This window comes from Rhipicephalus microplus, chromosome 5 (assembly GCF_043290135.1).
Source record: "Rhipicephalus microplus isolate Deutch F79 chromosome 5, USDA_Rmic, whole genome shotgun sequence".
Lineage (NCBI taxonomy): Eukaryota > Metazoa > Arthropoda > Arachnida > Ixodida > Ixodidae > Rhipicephalus > Rhipicephalus microplus.
In genome coordinates this window covers 64768295-64786384 of record NC_134704.1, presented here as the reverse complement: position 1 = coordinate 64786384, position 18090 = coordinate 64768295, and the positions used below count along the sequence as shown (strand labels likewise).

Genomic DNA, 18090 nt, shown 5'->3' with positions numbered 1-18090 from the left:
GTCTCTTATCTCGGGGTATGAGCCTCGTGGTGTCTTTAATGCAGATGAGGCCGGCCTGTTTTTTTTAATCTTCAACCCGAGAAGATCCTTTGCTTAAAAGGTGAAGCGTGCCAAGGAGGCAAAAGAAGCAAAGAAAGAATAACGGTTCTGTGCTGTAACGTCGACGGGTCGGAAAAACTGAAGTTGACCATAGTTGGAAAATTTCAGAAGCCTCAGTGTTTTAAGTGCGAGAGCCATTTGCCATGCGTCTATCGCGCAAACAAAAAAGCGTGGATGACGGCAGCCCTGTTCCAAGAATTTCTGTCTCTCCTTGACAGGAGAATAGCCTGCAAGAATCGGAAGATTGTTCTGATTTTTGACCGCGCACTATAGTGCGCCGCCCACCCGAAGCAAGTGACGCTTCAAAACGTCAAGCTGGTTTTTACACGACGACGCACTTGCAACCGCTTGACGCTGGCATTATAAAAAACGTCAAGCATCATTTCAAGAGCCTTCTTGTGCGCCGCCTCCTTGCCAAAATCGACAGGAAAGACGAAGGTGGCCTGCGAATAAACCTTTTGGATGCCATCCATTTTATCTCAATGGCTTCGGATAGAGTAACGCGGACTACCATTGCGAACTGCTTTGGTAAATGCGGCTTCTTTAGGATTCCCGAAGAGGTGCCACAGGCCCTTTCAGAGTCGGAGGAGCCCATTGAGGGTTGGGAATGCCTTGATGTCGGGTGTTCGGCTGACGACTTTTGCACGACGGATGACAATCTTGCCACTTGTCGTGTGCGCGCACGGTGGAAGATATTGTCAACGAGGCTACATGTGAGGTTGCCGATTTCAGCGGCGATGACGAGAAAATGGTCGAGTGGGACGGCGAAGCACCACCACCGGCGGCTGAAACTCTGTACACGCTCGATGTCCTGAGGCGTGCTATGGCTGCTGAAGGAATCAGTGATGACACGTGCACGCGTTGTTACGGATTTCAGAAAAATATGCTCAGTGACTTGGAAAAAAAAGAAGCAGAAATACATCAGATATTTTTTTCTCCAAAAGATAAATTTTTTTCGAGTGTCGAAAATGAGTTTGCCTCCTACGCGGTGTTAATTTAGCTAGTTTTGTGTGTGTTCCGATGATACGACATTTGGCTAATACGAATATATTTTGTGAACCCGCGAGATTTGTATCATCGAGATTCTACTGTATTTATCATAACCTAACTAACCTATCATAACCTAACTAACCTTTATCATAACCTAACTAACCAATACTTCTTTTGAATTGAAATAGGGGCTCTATGCAAATACCTTTTTTTTTTTTTCGTTGAAAGGAAGTCGAAACAACCTTGATTAGTAGTTTCGGTAGGATCCGAGTGATAACGTGCAAGATACATAACGTTTTAACATTTATTATACTTAAATCATGTAAACCATCGTAACAAGCTTAATAAAATGAATAATTGATTTGAGGGTAACATGTTCCTCTAAAGGGGCCCTGCAACACTTTTTCAAGTATCCATGGAGCCAGTAAACATGCTTGTCGCCTCGCAAATTTACCGCCGCAAAGTTTCTAGAATCAGTCCTGTACGAGCAGAGTTCCAAAAATTTGTCGCATGCTGCAATTGCGTTCTCCATTCTCGACCCGTCAAAAGAGCTGGAAGCTAAGTAGGGAAGGATGGCACGGGAAAAGAAAAAAACATCATGAACGTCTAGTGACCTTGAGCATTTTTTCTCTCTCTTTTTTCCTCGAATACGAGGCCTTTCAGTGCGATCCTGCACGTATTTGTGGACAAGCGGCGGCCTCACGTGGTGGTCCGATAACGCCGAGTGCGCCATGCTCAGATCAGTCAATGACTGTGACCAGAGCCGTATTTTCTTTTTTGGCTGTGACAAGTGATTTTTGAGCTTGTAGTGTCATTTGCCGAGGGAAGAGAGCAATTGTTAGCTTTGAAAATTCGTTGTTAATTTAAGGCCCCGTGCTGCGCTATAATACTAGCCTCGCGTGTTCGCGGTAGCCTCGGCTACCGATTGGCAGCGTTTTCTGACCATGCTCAGTAAGTGTTGCCGGGCCCCTTTAAATCTGAAGGAGGGCTTTGCGGCAAAGCAAGTTTCTCCTGAGTAGGTGCTTTCGCGGCTTCGCACTATTACATTGCAGTGAAACCATCTTTACAGGAGAATAATGTATATTTGTTTGGTCATTGCGAATACTTCGAAAATATTCGGTAATTTAAATTCGAATCGAAGCGAATTCGAATACTCAGCAATTCGTTCGAATATTCGAAGCATTCGAATATTCGCACAAGCCTAGTAGTTTGTCTCCTTCGTCTAGCTTTGTTCGAGCTGTTTATAAATTATGCATCTATACCAGCTAGCCCATCTTGGCACTTTGTTGTACGTCAGCAAGAGGCAGGAAAGGGTACCAAGTACACCCCTGAGTCGCTTTGACGGGCTCTGCATAGTTAGGATGATACCAGATTTGCCAGTAGAAGCACAGTTCAGCCACAAGCTGGTTTTACTGTCTCGTTCATGTGCCCAACTTTGTCCGACGTCAGGTGACAAGCTGGTACAAGGAAGGCGAGACGTACGACTCGGTCTTTGGGGCTCTAGGCTCGTCCTACGAGGAGTGCCGGGCAGAGTGTGTTGGGCTGTACCTCTGTACGGTCGAAGACGTCCTCAAGTAAGTCGACACCCGCTATTGCTATGTCAGCTGTTTTAACTGCTCTCAAACCCTGCTCTAACGAAGTTGCATCTTACTCAAAAATAAGTGTTATATCTGAAAATTCGTTATAATGTTTTATTTCATACACTGTATCTAATGCAAGACTATTTTTCAATGGCGTCTTTTAACCAATATCGTATTTACTTGCATAATGAAATCACCTATTTATTTATTTATTTATTTTATAATACTGTCAGCCCTCTCTTGAGGGCTCTTACTGGGAGCGTACAGCCAAATTCAAACCAATCAATATGCAGCTATGTCAGGTGTTGCACAATCAATTAATACATGTGTAACACTTAATCAAATCGCCAAACACTGCCTGCATTTATAGCAATGCCTGGCTGCGCATTTCAAGTCATAAACACAGCTGGGAGAAAAGAAAACAAAGGAACTCAAACCAAGAAAACATGTAGGCTTATCACATGGCAGCTCAAATCACTCAAATACATGTCCAACAATTTTTCGAATTGGCAAAGATCGCTTGCATTTGCTGCTATGCCTGGCAATGCATTCCAAATCTCAATCGCAGCTGGAAAAAAAGAATAATGAAACACACCACTGTGACAAGAGTATAGTGTACTAAAACACAGTCGTGATTAACCTGACTGCTTCGTTTCTCTGGCACTTTAAGTATATATCTTTCTTCTAGAAAAGTTGGAGCTGAGTTCGGGGCAACGTTACTAGAATAGCTTCAGTTGTAAAACTCTCCGCCGGCGCCCCTGCTGCCGGTGTCTCCACTCCTCTGCCCGCCGCCAGATAGCGGCACCGCTCCATCTTGCTCCGCAGCAGACGCTCCGCCGCAGCCGGCTGCGGCCTAAATCTCTTGCGGACGGAGTGTTTGTGGCTGTTTCACGCGTATTTTCACGTCTTCTGGCGTTCTGCGTTAAAGAATTTGTGATACCAGGTGAAACCGGTATTTACCCACAGCGGCTTGATATATTTCCTCGCGTATATCACTTCAAAACTGGGTCTCCGCCGCTGTTTCAGGAATGTAGCAGTTAGATACATGGGTACTTTTAAAGGCAATTCGATGATGCCCGCATAAAGTTTGTGAAAGTGCCAGAGGCGCCCGAAAAGTGTTTACACTCTGGCCAATTCACACTTCATTCTTTACAGGCTGGTATCGCGTGCCTGTGAAAGATGTGCGGCGGTTCGCCTGTTTCCGCCACTATCAAATGGTGGCTAATTCACTCCTGAGAAGTAATGGGAAAATATCTCCGTCCCGATTTTTAAAGCGGAGATTATATGGCTACGGTTCCATGTACTTTACTGTCCGGGGACGAGGGCTCCCACTGTCTCTGAAGCGCGTGATGCGTTGGAAAAGGAACGTCCAATGTGTTTGCTAATAACACGCGGTCACCACCAAAGCCGCACGCCGTTAAAAGCGTGATTTAGAACCCGAGCGTATACGGCTAATCAACAGGATATGCACCACCGTCAGTATTACAATGTGACTTAGATTTTAATCCTTCTGACCCTTGGATGTGCACTTTGAGGTGATTACAGTTAGTAACCACTATTTTGCCCCGCCGCGGTGGTCTAGTGGCTAAGGCACTCGGCTGCTGACCCGCAGGGCGCGGGTTCGAATCCCGGCTGTGGCGGCTGCATTTTTGATGGAGGCGGAAATGTTGTAGGCCCGTGTGCTCAGATTTGGGTGCACGTTAAAGAACCCCAGGTGGTCTAAATTTTCGGAGCCCTCCACTACGGCGTCTCTCATAATCATATAGTGGTTTTGGGACATTAAACCCCACATATCAATAATCAATCAACCATTATTTTCAAAGTTGTTGAAATAAAAGTGTGTGCGCGTGCGCACACGCATTTCTATATTAGAAATTATCGCCATCCACGATCACGACGAAATATTGTTCTTACCTTTCTCCTATACTTCGTATCAATTCCATGTCGTGTGTTAAAAAGCTTTCGTGGCCATCCACCTTTACGTGAATGGAAAGGTTCGCGAGTTTTTTGTTCTCTGTATGTTACAATGCGACTTAATGTGATTGGGGTCAGTTGTCAACTAGCTAGTGAAAACACCTTTGATTTTATCTTATTTGGGTCAATTGTCAACTAGCTTTACGATTCAGAAAACCAACAGCCCTACCGTTAAGAATCAACAACTCATGTTTTGAAATGAAATGACTTTATTTCAAAGAAAAAAAAACAAGCGCTATTCTATGGGAGATATTCAGGGGAAAAGGTTGTGGGTACGCAACTTGACTGGCCCTAAAATAGATGGCAGGCTGCAGCGGAGCAAGAACACTTACTGCCAAGGGAAAAAAATAAATAAAAAGAAAGAGGAGAGAGAGAGAGGAAGCAATGCACAACTGACAAATACTACAGGTTACAATCCCAGATTTTCACAAATATATATATATATATATAATGTGGACATAGCTATAACACCTAAGCAAAAACAGACAAACAATTAAATTTCCTTCACACAAGCTATGTACAATATAATTTCTGGCAAAGAAAAGTGCCCCCAGGATGGAAGCCTACAGCAGCTTTGCCCGCTTTCTCGCTGCCTTTACTTGAGCACTGGAACTTCGATGCTGCTCCAGAAATCTGGAGTAGAAGTGCATGCGTGTTGCAAGGTAAAATTTAATAATGCGTGCACTGAGCTCCTGAAAGTGCAAGGGGCACCCAACACGACTAAGCGTATTTTCTGACAACTCTTCTAGAATTCTCCAGAACAGGTCGCCAAAAACTTGGTTTGACTTAGTGTGCCGCTCTATGACGCACTCGATGCCTGACAACATGCACGTTAAAGCTGCAGATGGATGCTTAAGAGCGCCAGGCACAAAAGACCTTAACTCAGTGAGGACGGCGACAGGTGCAGCATCTGATGCAGCTTCCAAAGTACAATGGCAATCACTGCAGCTCATCATCTTGGCTGCCTTCTTAACAACGTAACCGCCAAGATAGTACAGAACAGCCATAGATGCAGCTGAGCGGCGGTCGCTGCGTTGGAGTGCGTCGCCATCCACGTCGGTCCCCACCACAACACATTTTTCAATTCGGGGGAGCCTTCATTGGGCTGTAAGCGTGAAACACACCATATACTTTCCATCGCTGTCCTCGAGAGTAAGCATTCGCCACAAAGACGGCAGCTGAACGCTTTCCAGGTCACTCAAAGTAACTTCCTCAAAATCTGCGCTCCAAGTGGTCTCAGTTTCTTGCGCATCTTCACCCTGAACTCCATCAGAAGGGGAAACCGAAGGGCTAACTGTTTGGCCTGTACTACGTTCCCTTCTTTTCCGTTTTTTGTCCGGTGGCTTCGACAGGTACTAGGAAAGGTTCGGGAAAACTTTCGGAACCGCACCCTCTACTAGCGTCCACTTGCCCCGTGGCACCTTGACTGTTTCTCCATTGATAGTGTGCACATAACACTTTCGTATGTCCTGGTCATAAAAATGCAGATCACACACCTTCGATTTTTCCGCAAGTTCCCGGTCGGCACGCGAAATCGCTTTGTTCCACGCCGAGAGAAGCGTTGCATCGCTGGGAGCAGAAAAGAAGTGGCGTTCTGACTTATTCGCATCGTTCTGGTAGCCGCTCGTGCAGCCAGGAACGTAGCACGTCGGCATGGATGTCGGGAACACAACACGTCGGCTGGCGTACGACGAAGGCTGCAGGAACGGAAAACCACGTGCGAGCGAGCGAACGCTGCGCTGGTCTGGCGCTGGTGCCGCCCGTTGACGCGGCCGGCGGCAGGGGAGAGGTGAAGCTCGATGCGACTGCAGCGCCACGAGGCGCACGGACAAGCGGCGGTTCCGCGCAGCTCCGCCGAGTTTTACAACTGAAGCTATTCTAGTAACGTTGGTTCGGGGTGTGTTTAGTACACGGGGTAAATTTTATGAAAACTTTTTCGGGAGAAGGAAAAAATCCGGTTATGGGGGGGGGGGGGGGGGGGAGTTAGGCCGCTTAGCCTTTCGCAATTTACATACGCATACACAGCTTGGAAACAGCTTCTTTGTTGCACTTTACTCATCTTTGGTGGTTGATGGAGCTATCTTCTGCAAGCTGTCCCCAGGCCGCCAGCGTACGCCATAAAAACGACTATGTTTTCTTGCAGTCGTTTAACCGCAATAGTATTATCTGCTTGTGATCTCGAGGGGCGCCCAAAAGGGTGCACTCACAGGGAAATGGAAAAAAATGAAGGGGCAGTTATAGTGTAAAAAAAAGAAAGTAGGTAAAAAAGAAAGGGGGGGAGGAGGGGGTTTCGCAGGAAGCAGGACGGGCAGTTTGGTGAATTTAGCTGGCTGTGTGCTTATCAGCTGGATGTCTCTACACTGGCACTGCTGGTGAACCCCACTGTGGCGTACAGATAATACGCGCACAGATAAGAAGAACAGCAATAGGCGCAAGACAACGGGCGAGGGGGGAGGAAGGGAGCAAGTTGAGGTGGCTGAGGGTGGTCGGCAAAGTAATAAAAAACGGAAGAGAGCCAATGGGTTAGGAGGCGGCAGGTGTCGGTTAGCCGGACTGCAGCGGATGAATGTAGGAGGTGTGTTTATTATGCGGGGGGGGGGGGGGGGGATCCAAAATTTGATGACTGAAGTTGGGGGTGGGTTGAGTGCATTAATTATGTAAGTACATACGGTAATTTGTTATACAGTTAAACCTGGATATAATGAAATTGACTGATTTCCAGAAAATTTTGTTATAAAGAGGATTTCACTATAGGCAAGTTCGGTACAATAGATATAGTATAATAAATGCACAAATTAAAACCAAAAAGATAACTGAAGGCAGAGCTACCTCAAAACACCTATTCAGCAATAAAAGAACTGCATTACTGTGATGACCATTATATGAATACCCTCGGCGGGTTTTTGTTATGGCCTCCATGTAAGAAGCACAAAATGACAACGAGCCCCCGCGCATTGCAACTTTTACAAACGGGTAACAACGCGCGAGCGCTGCTGAAGCAAAGACCAAATGAGCCGTCCCATCTGTACTGCCTGGAGGGGGCATACGATAACATCCCCACGCATGATAGAACCCGTCTTCAACGAGCATAAAAAAACGTGCGGGGGGGGGGGGGGGGGGGTTTAGAGTAGCAACGATGAACTTTCATTTTGAGGCCGCGCTGGCAATCACTGTCGTGCTTGCTATATCACGAAGTATCAGTGGGCTTTCAACGTGAAGGGACTGTGAAAGGAGCCCTTCTCCCTGTAGTGGCCATATTTTCTTATGCACTAGCGTTCTGTAGGAGTTATGCATTATTGGATCCAAAAGTGTTGGCTGCCAGCCACACTCCGTATCACATTACAATTTTTTCATATAGCATTTATTGTATTACATTCAACGAGACGTGTTTTTGCCAGAGCTAATTGGCTAATCGCAGAGGGTACGGTACAGGGAACTTGCGGTGCAAGACGGAAGCGTGTGATGAGTCGACCTCCGAAGGTCAGTCGTCGTCACAGTGCTCTCGGGGAGTTTCCATCACCGCCTAATCTTATCAAGTTTCAGTAGACTCCTATTAAATGAAACTGTCTTAAATGAAATTGCTGTTAAATGGAACAGCTGCCCGTATTACATTTGGTTTCGTACTTGATTATGTCCCTGTTTATCTCTTAATTCATTAACGAAACTCCTCTTGAAAGAAACACATTTACCTGGTTCCTTCAGGTTTCATTTAAAAGAAGTCTACTGTATTTAATGTTGTTACGAAGGGATGGATAGCTGCCTGGCATGTTCAAGAAAGCAGCGGCATCGTTGTGCAAGTTACCATTTCTTCAGACAACGAAAACAGCCACTCAGTAGACACATAAGGGCTGACGTGCCAATCTTACCATCATAATTTTTTTTAGGTATCTTGAATGAACACATATAAACATGTTTCTTAATATAACGTGCCCTGTTTAACACTGCAGTTTTGACAGTAAGTGAAGCACGGAGCTTTCACGTAATTGTTGATGTAATACATGAAGGCCAGTACATTTTCTTAAGATCTACCGCAGATGCATATGGCAGGTTTACCAATAAGTACAGTGAGGAATATTATAAAAGAAGGCAGTGGGCAGGCTATAATTAAACCTGCCTTTAACAACCTCCATGGAACAAATTTCTTGATATTACAAAGCCTTTCTATTGAGATCAGTTGTCAATGTTCTTTTAAAGCAAGGGTACTAAATCTAAGGTTTTATCATCTTGGAAGTGTCATAATCAATTCATTAAAAGGAAAACTGTCTTATTTTCTTGCACATGACACCCCCCCCCCCCCTCCTGTACTGCAGTAAAAAAAAATAACAAGAATAAAAATAGCACTATTCCGTGAACTCACCTTCATCTCATTACAGTAATGTAGTGCCATGAAGCCACCTTGCACACTTCATTTTGCATATATAACTCTCAGCTCGACCTGTGGGAATTGAGCGCATCCTCCCCTTAGACACCTTGTTGCCCAGCTATTGCAGATGCTTGTCCTGTGCCGCTGAAGCCTGGTAACCGCCGGTAAGGACCGACATGGCTGCTGTGGCTATGTGCCGCCAGGCCTTTTTGCCTGGTGCAGGCGATGAGTTGACCTTCCCTGTGCGAAGGCACATCTCTGTACATGTCCAGACAATGCTCGCCACACATCGGGAGTAGCGCACATCCCTGCGCTTGGCCTGTCCTTATTGGCCACCAGTGACAACCTCCCCTTTCCCCTGAGCTCACTTCCGTCTGGTGCTGCTTCATCGTGTCATATGCTCTCAGGCCAGTGCGAGAGGTTAATGTGCCCGCTCGGGCCGGCGGATCCTCGTCCGTGCGCTCAACTGGTGCCCTTTGCGTGATAGTCGTAGTGCCGGTAGCAACCGTACACGTATTCAGCCTTGCGGAGTTTGCCTGTTGGCCTGCTAGCCTGTTATTGTTGCACTGTGCTCTACCTTGGTTTACTGAGAGTAAACTGCATTTGTTGACGTCCTGTTTCGAGTGTCTGTCCTGGGCCATGTTGTTGAGTCGACAAATTCCGCCATGCTTACATGCTATGGAGAGTAGAATGTCGCGCCCTTCCTAGTTGTTTTCGTAGGGTGAGCCTTTTGCGAACCTCCCATCTCCTCAATGGGTTGACGTCACTACACTGACACTCTGAGAGCAAACATGCTCTTACACATAGCGTTCTGGAACAGAGTGAGTGCAATAGATTCGCAAAACGCAGATCTCTCTGGGTGATCGGTAGGTGCCATGTTGCAATGATAATCGCATTTCTGTTAGGGTATTTGTATTTAGTTTCCACTTGAACATTTTGGTATTGGTGAACCCTTAGCAGATGTCAGCATTATTACTGTGCATTCTCCTACTCAACAGGCTGTTTGGCTTTGAGGGTGACCTGGGCCGGGACGTTGCGTACGTCAATTGGCTCTCCATGGTGGTCAAGGGAGTCGAGGGAATGCAGACGTACAACCCACACACCAAGTCCTGGCTCCAGGTAACGAATGCGTGTTCCAACACACTGGCAGCCTGCCTTGTTAACTTCTCCACGACTGCTGCTCGAACTGGTGAAAGAAATTAAGGGAGATGCTTTTTTTTCTCAGGATTTCTAGCTTTTGTGTCTAGTGGAACCTAAACTATGAGTTTCCTAGTTTCACGACGACCTGCATCGCACAACTGATCGGCTTAGTCCCAGTAACACCCTCATTAAAATATTGCATTAAAAAGTGTTGTTTACACAGTGCAGTTTTGTGCTGACCTACCTCATACAACACCCCTCTTGTATCGTCCTCTCCTTTTTCGTATTGATGCAGAATATAAAAGTGTGTTGTGTAATAGACAATAGTTTATTCTTTTTATGATTCTCTAATTTATTTGACATTTGATTAATTCAGACATTTTTTCCAGTCCAGTGGAAGCTATGTACACAGTTGTGTACACCGCAGATTTTTTTCTAATTTCATCAAGTATAGGCCAAGAAAGTGCAGATATATGTCGTACTTTAGATGTATTGAACCTCCTGCATATAGAATTTGTCTTCATTTAGCCTCATTTTGTAGTGTACTGATACATATGACCACTTTTCTAAAGGCACTAACACGTTTGACGAGTCGTGCGACGTGCCACTTCCTGCAATGTGAAAAGAAGACTTTTTTGTTTGCTCAAAATGGATACAACCAAAAATGAAGTCGTACCATGATGCCAGCCTAAAATTTTATTCTATACATGCCAAAAGTATCTATGGCTTCAGGGTAAAGATATATTTAATTGCAGCCTAATTACCGCATTTACTCGCATAATAGGCGCACTTTTTTTTCAGAAAATCCGGCTCGAAGTTAGGGGTGCGCCAATTACGCGGGGTAAAATTTTCAAAAATTTTTTCAACTCGGTTCTCGTGCTTTAAATCTGCACACTTGTCAAGTAAAAGGCGACTTTATCGTTTACCAATTAATTCAGCATAAAACAAACATACCTACATACCTTTTAATGAACAAGCGAGAGCTGTCAACTGCACACACACACGTAAAATTTATTTACACAAAAGTCGTAGCTGTTCCTCCTTTTCCCTATTCGGAGTCAAACTCTGAATAGGGAAACAAAACAAAACTGTGGAAGTCCACCACTTTGTCCTCATATGCTGCGGGCAAGCGCTGGCACAAGGTGGTCCGCCTTCGCAGTGCGAGGCCATGGCGCCGCATGAAACGAGTTGTCCATCCGGAGCTGGCTTTGAACTCTTTTGCTTCGATGCCCTGCGCTCGGGCTATTCTGCGCGCCTCAGTCTGCACAATATTCAACGACACAGCACAGCCGTCTTGTCGTAGCTCCCGTATATGCCGGACCAGTTGCTCTTCGACGTTCGGGTACCTGCCGGTCTTGGCACCGCGGAAAGCCCGTCGTGTCTTCTTCGTCGCCTTAAGTTTTTCTTCTTGGTCCCTCCAGTACCGAATACTGGTTTCTCCAACGCCGAAATGCCTGCTTGCAGCCCGGTTGCCATGCTCCAGCGCGTACTGCACTGCCTTCAGTTTAAACCCAGCCGTGTAGCTCGCGTACTTCCCCATGGTGGAACCAAAGTTCAATACACAACCACAACATACGCACACCGCTTGCAAAATGGCGTTTCTTTCTTTTTCTCTGATGGTGGTGATGGCGATCGAGCCCCCGGCGTTGTACACGTGACCTCCAAAAAGCGCGGCGATTTGGGGGGTATCAGTAATTGATGGAACAGCCGTTTTTTTTTTTTTCGCTCATGGACGCTTTTTTTTTTTTTTCAAGTTTTATTTCGACAAACACGTTGGTTAGGTCGTTGCACTTCGAATTTTTTTTATTTGCTCGTCGATTTGCCTTCTTTTTTTCTTCAGGGTACGGGGACCGCGTTCCAACTGTACCGCTGGGGGGTAGAATCGTTTCTGATCACGGCCAAGTTCGGGGTGCGCCTATTATGTGCGGAATTAAAAAAAATCGAATTTTCCGCGACCAAACTAGGGGTGTGCCTATTATGCGAGTGCGCCGATTATGCGAGTAAATACGGTAGTAATAGTTGCCATAACACTAATGAATACCAGAATTATCTCGATATTGTTATTACAATAGAATATTGAATGCCTAAGTAGCTATTTGAGACGTTTACAGACAGTTCTTCATACGTTGCGCCTGAAAGAGTAACAATGTTTTACTGTAGAGGCAGTTGTTCCATGTAAACAGTTATTTCTTTGAAGAGATTCTTGCTAACTGAGAGTAAACTGTATTTGTTGGCAGATGGGTACCCATTAGGCTTGTGATTGTTTTCTAGTTGGTGCCATGATAAAGCGCATTTTAATGCGGCGATGTAAACATTGCCATTTTGAGAGTGCTTTTTTTTTTTACAGCGCTTCTACATAAAGATTCAAGACGAGTTCTTGTGCCTTACTGGGTCTGTGCTTTTCTTACAGGCTCATTCGCGTGCCCGGTTTGTGATCATGCGTGTGCTTCTGGAGGCAGGCGACCTGGTGCAGATCCGCAAGACGACAGGCGAGGATGGCAAGCCGGACTTGCTCATTACCATTGACCGAACCAAAATCCTCTCCTTTGGCCGCCCCTGCATCGAGCAGTTCCTCCTGAAGCTACAGGTAACTGAGCCGGTTGCCTTGCAGAAGGTGTGCTCGCCGCAGTGGTAAGCACAGGTTTTTCGGAAGTATGCACAGGGCAGTACAGTAAACTTCTGTTAACATGACTCCAGTCAATATGATTGTGAGTGAAAGTCTCTTCTTGAATCCCATACTTTCCTACAGGGTCAATTGTTTGTTATTTGAGTTCAGAAATTAGCCTTAAAACATATCAATCTTGGCTCGTTTTCCTACAAACACGTTACCTTCTGTCTGTATTCTTAATCATGTGCTCATTTGCCTTCCTTGCAGCTGTTCAAGTCGACGGCCGACCTTCGTGCAGCCACGGAGATGTACGACCGATATTCTGAAGTGAGCGATGTCGGCCAATATCCCTTCCTGAAGTATTGGGACATCGTGATGGCTCGCAAGAAGCCCCGGCGCATTTTCGTCCAGAGCAACACAGTTCTCAATGGTGGGTGTCCCACTAATCAGTTTCCGGTGCAGCTGTTCGAAAACATCTGGAGTAGTCCTCTGTAGCTACTAGTATCAGTTTTTTTCTTGGTTTCAAGAGAGATTGACCTGAATATAGTAATCATATACTTTTATAATAGTGTCATTTACATGTTTTCAGATCAATATTTTTTGGCAATATTCAGATGATGGGAGACCTTTCAGATAGTAACTAGATTAAAGTTCTTTCCTCGAGTTCACTGCTGCTGTGTGCTTGTAAGTAGCTTAACGAGGTTTTTTTATTTAATCAGCTTGCACTAACCCGCTGCATTGTTACCTACTCACTTACTTCATGAAAGTATATGCATATCCAGTAATGAAACAAACTTGCAACACTTCTTAACTCAGAGCATGGCAGCAACCGAAATTTTGGTTGCAGTGCTGGCTATAAGCATTGCATGTGTACTCGTATATGTACTTCTTTAATACAGACATGTCAAATTAATGTCATGGGTGGTTCTAGTATTACCTCCACTTTTTATAGCAGTCTACTAATGATTTAATTTTAAATGCATAGCATTTCTTAGCGAACCCAAGGCACTTTATCGTTTCTATCTACGTACAGTAGATTTCTTGTAAATGAAGCTTAAAGGGACCAGGAAAATGGGTTTCATTTAAGAGGAGTTTTGTTTTCTGAGAGATAAACAGGGGTAAAATGTTCAAGTACTAAACCAATCATATTAGAGGCAGTTGTTCCATTTAGACAGCAATTTTGTTTAAGAGAGTTTCGTATAATAGGAGTGTACTATATCTATCTAGCTGGACATTTTCGGGGACCCTCAAGGGACTGCGAAAATGTCCGGAAAATTGGGTAGTTCAGAAAAACAAATGCAAGCGATAACGCACTTTTTAAATGGGTATTTTTCACTGGTGGAAAGGGTCACGGCAGGAGTACAGGATTCTCATTGCAGTTAAACAAATGCAATGGAAAAAAAAATATCCAACGTGGTCGACGCCACCAAATTAGTAAACACGTAGGTGCAAAAAAAAAAAAGTCTCTTACTTTAGTTTTCTTGGCAGTTTACTTGCCCATGATGACGTCTGCCTCAATTTGATGTAACATCATGCTGTTGCTGTACACTGATAAGTGTCAGCGCTTGTGCAACTTCTAACGCATTGGCTGTGTAGGCGCTGCCTCTTCAATCTCGAAGTCGTCCGAATCCTCCACAACTTGACGAATGATTTCATCAGTCAATTCTGCACATAGCTCAAGGTTTTTGTCAGCGCCGGCAAAGCCCTCAAAGGTTATCCCGTTTGGCGTAGAAACACCGGCAGCGTGCAGATCGTCGACGGCAACATCCGCGGGTGAAATTTTCTCGTGTACACTGTCCACTCTGGGCGGTCTCGGCGTCCAGCATGGAGCTCGCGTGGCAAAAACATTTCCGGGGGCTCTGTTGCATAACTGCCTTCCACGAGTCTGCAAGCATGCCGACGGCAGACCATAGGCCAACAGGGTAGCTTTTCCATGGCTTTTCCCACTGTCGAAGTACAAGCTGCACAGCACCATGTGACTGTGGCCACAGGTTTGACTAAGCTACGACTGGCAATGGTGTCATAGGTCCCGTTAAATCGGGAGGCGATCGCCGGGCTAATTCCAAGGGCCGAAGTATCGGCCCCCCGAACCGCACCACGAAAGCGTAGACAATTTAGAAGTAGTCCTTTTTTGGCGCGCCAGCGGACGCCGGCTGTGGCCCAAAGAACAAGTCAGAGCCGAGAGTTGATAAACAAAACAAAATTATATTCTCAATAATGGCAGATGAAAACGATACGCAAATATGCACACTCAACAATCGTTGAATACAATATGTCACCAATCAAACAACGTACTACGCAGTACAATCAACCGCACTCGAAACAACGGACACAGACAACAATACGCACTACAATGCAGTCGCATGCATCGAACAACCAAGACACTTAAAGACTAAAGTGTTAGTAAACTTATTTAGTCCAAAGTTCTTGGAACAAAAGTCTGAATGATACTCTTCCGAGAATCACTCACTCAAAGTCCAGCGTTGTTGTCGTTCCGCTGCACCCGAAGTTTCTCTTCCAGGAAACCTCGCGTCTTCAATTGGCCACACTCCAAGCTTCAAACTTCTTCACCGGAAACACGTCGGCTTCACACTCGCAGCTGTTGCCACGCGTCTTCGCTCGATAACGGTAGACACACACTCTTGCCTGTAGCTCGAGTCGTCACCCCTCAGGTGGAAATCCTCTTCTTCTCCTGCTTTGTCACTACGGACAAAACCTTCGCCGACTACACGGCGGAATACCCTACGCGCTCTGGCGCTAACTTCCGTCTTCTCCTGATCTCCCATCTCGGCTGCTCGATTAAATACCTTCCGCGCGAGATTCCAGAAAGCTCTCATCATTTCGTTGGCGCGATGCGCAGCGAAGGCTGGGGGAAAGGGCGAGACGATACGGGGGCCGTCCGCGACGGATGACTCAACCCGGCATCACCACGCCCCTTTCCTTCGAGAAATTTCGAGGGCTTGCTCGGCCGCCGATGTGGGGTGAGGAGGTTCGTCGGCGAACCTACGCTTTCGGGGGGAGAGGGACGCGTGCCCGGGGAGTCTTTGAATGCTTGTTTTCTTTTTTTTTTACCGTTGACCTTGCGGCGTCACTCCGGCATTTCGTCGCGAGAATTTGGCGGCGCGCCCTTTTTTTGAGCGCTCGTTTTGTGACGAATGGATTAGCATGCACTGGATTGCAATGAGGTTTCGAGGGTATGAAAACAACCGAAATGGTGGCTTTTTATAGTGACTTTGAGTCTGCGGTCAGTGGTAAAAAGTCTGGATTATCGGATGGCAAAAGCTATAAGCGTCCGGAATTTCGGACTTTTTAATACATTGGCTCTATGGAGAGCTTGACGCTGTCACCGATGAGCCTGGGAAATCGGACATGTCCGGAATTTCGAGGTCCGAGAAATTCCGGACATGTACATGTACTTCTGTACATGTACTTCTATGATACTACAAGCATTATGCCGTGTTGGTGGTGGTTACATTATTGGTAACCACCAATAATGGTGGTGGTGGTGGTTACATCAATGGTGGTTACATTATTGGCTCCGCCTTCATGGCAGTGTAATAAACATTACAATTATATTCTCATGAATCAGCATGCTGTACTCAAGCATTGCTGAACCACGGAGGAATACACTGACGAACGCTATGTATGATGTTCACATCATTGCACTGTAGTGTCTTCTTTGTTTCGATAACACAGACGTTTCTGGTATTACGGGACTGCCGATATCGCATCAGACCATTTCAATGTCGGCCGGTGTGCCTGCAAGCCCTCTATTTAGAAAAACATGTCGATCAAGCTCGTAATGCTAGGCTCAAAGCCAGAAAAGGCAGCGTAGGACTACTAGCTGACTGCTTCGCATGAAACTGAGCTCTACAATTCGTGCAATGTGCCGAGTTTTTTTCTTTTCGTCCTTCCTTTTTCAGAAAATGTATTTTGCATCACTGTCATGTGCACCTAAGGGCTGCAAGCACCTGCTTGCCCTAAAAGAAGTTCCTTTGAATTTTCCAAATGATTATTTTGTTGGTGTTGTTATCGCAGTCTGTTTTTATCATACTGTCCTGTTATTGAGACATTTCTTGCTGCACTTCTCACGTAAAAAGAAAAAGAAAGGAGGGAATCCTGGCAAGTGTAGTTTCCATAAGACCCCGGAATTTCGAATAATGGGGTTTTGATACAGTGCAGGGAATTTCCAATGTTAGCATGTTTGTTATACATATTTGCAACACATTCATTCATTTGAAACGCTTCGAAAGCCTCGAACATTAAAATTTAAGCCTTGTGAAATATTGACTATTATATTATTCCTCAGATTATTTGAAAGTTTTTTATTCTCTGAAACTCGTCTCAGGTGACAAAGTGGAGCTCAAGGAGTACGAGTCTACTCCAGAGGGTCACCTGCAGTCGTGGCTCGAGCGTTTTGACGCAAGTACAGCCAAAGAACTCGACCGGGTCGTTCTGGACTTGTGGAAAAAGGACAAGGACCAGTTTTGAAGATTTTACGTTTAAAGCCATCAACACTGTCTGTTTCATCGTGCAGTCTTCAAGGTTGCACGTGATGAGGCTTACAATCGCTTGTGCATAAGACAATAAACTAAGTATTGTTTTGTACATTTTAAAAGAAGGCCCAAAGACATCTGAAGGCAACAAGTGTCTGCGTGGTATAATACAGCAGCGGCCTGGCTTGCAGAGCTACACTAAAACTTCTTTCTATTAACGAACCTGGATATAACAAAATATCGAAGAAAATGAAGAATAGTCTTTGAATAGGTGCAGTGTTAGGAACATACGTTTATAACAAATTTTCGGACGTAATAAACTTATTTTCGTGCGAGATGCTACTTTTTTGTAATTAAGTTTGAGTGTAGTTTATTGTATAGTGCATTCAGCTCACATTCAACAATAGGGCTTAAAATCATTTGGCGAGTTAAAAAACCTACGACAGCCTCACTATTGTGAAACTTTAGGAAGTGTGTCACGCGGGCAACCAGGCATTCCTGTTGGTCGAGTTCCCACTGCTCCGTTAAAGGGACACTAAAGGCAACTATGAAGTCGATGTTGATTGCTGAAGTAGTGGTCCAGAAACTTTGTAGTGTTACTTTTGTGCCAAGAAAGGGCTTATTTCGAAATAAAATCGCGTTTTAGTGGTCCGCATTGGGTTAGCGCACCTCAAATTACCCTCTTCAAGAAGCGGGCCATCTCGCGTCACTGTTGCCGTTCACGTCTGCCGGCTTTACTGCATGGCCGCCGAATTTAGTAGCAGGAGAAGGAAATTGGCGCAAGCCACAGCAGCAACAACGGCCATGGATCAATTTCTTGACATTTGTTCCGAGATGGCA

General features: G+C 45.4%; 1 protein-coding gene across 2 annotated transcripts in view; it reads left to right on the top strand.

Moving 5' to 3' along the window:
• DppIII (dipeptidyl peptidase 3) overlaps positions 1 to 17375 on the top strand; it is a 69160-nt gene extending 51785 nt beyond the window's left edge. For both annotated transcript variants that reach the window (XM_075895626.1, XM_037425347.2), the window contains 5 exons: positions 2539 to 2663; positions 10005 to 10125; positions 12557 to 12733; positions 13022 to 13184; positions 17103 to 17375. In XM_075895626.1, the coding sequence (XP_075751741.1) occupies positions 2539 to 2663; positions 10005 to 10125; positions 12557 to 12733; positions 13022 to 13184; positions 17103 to 17245 (729 nt within the window). In that variant the 3' untranslated portion in view covers positions 17246 to 17375. The remainder of the gene's footprint in view (positions 1 to 2538; positions 2664 to 10004; positions 10126 to 12556; positions 12734 to 13021; positions 13185 to 17102) is intronic.
• The last annotated feature ends 715 nt before the right edge of the window (positions 17376 to 18090 follow it).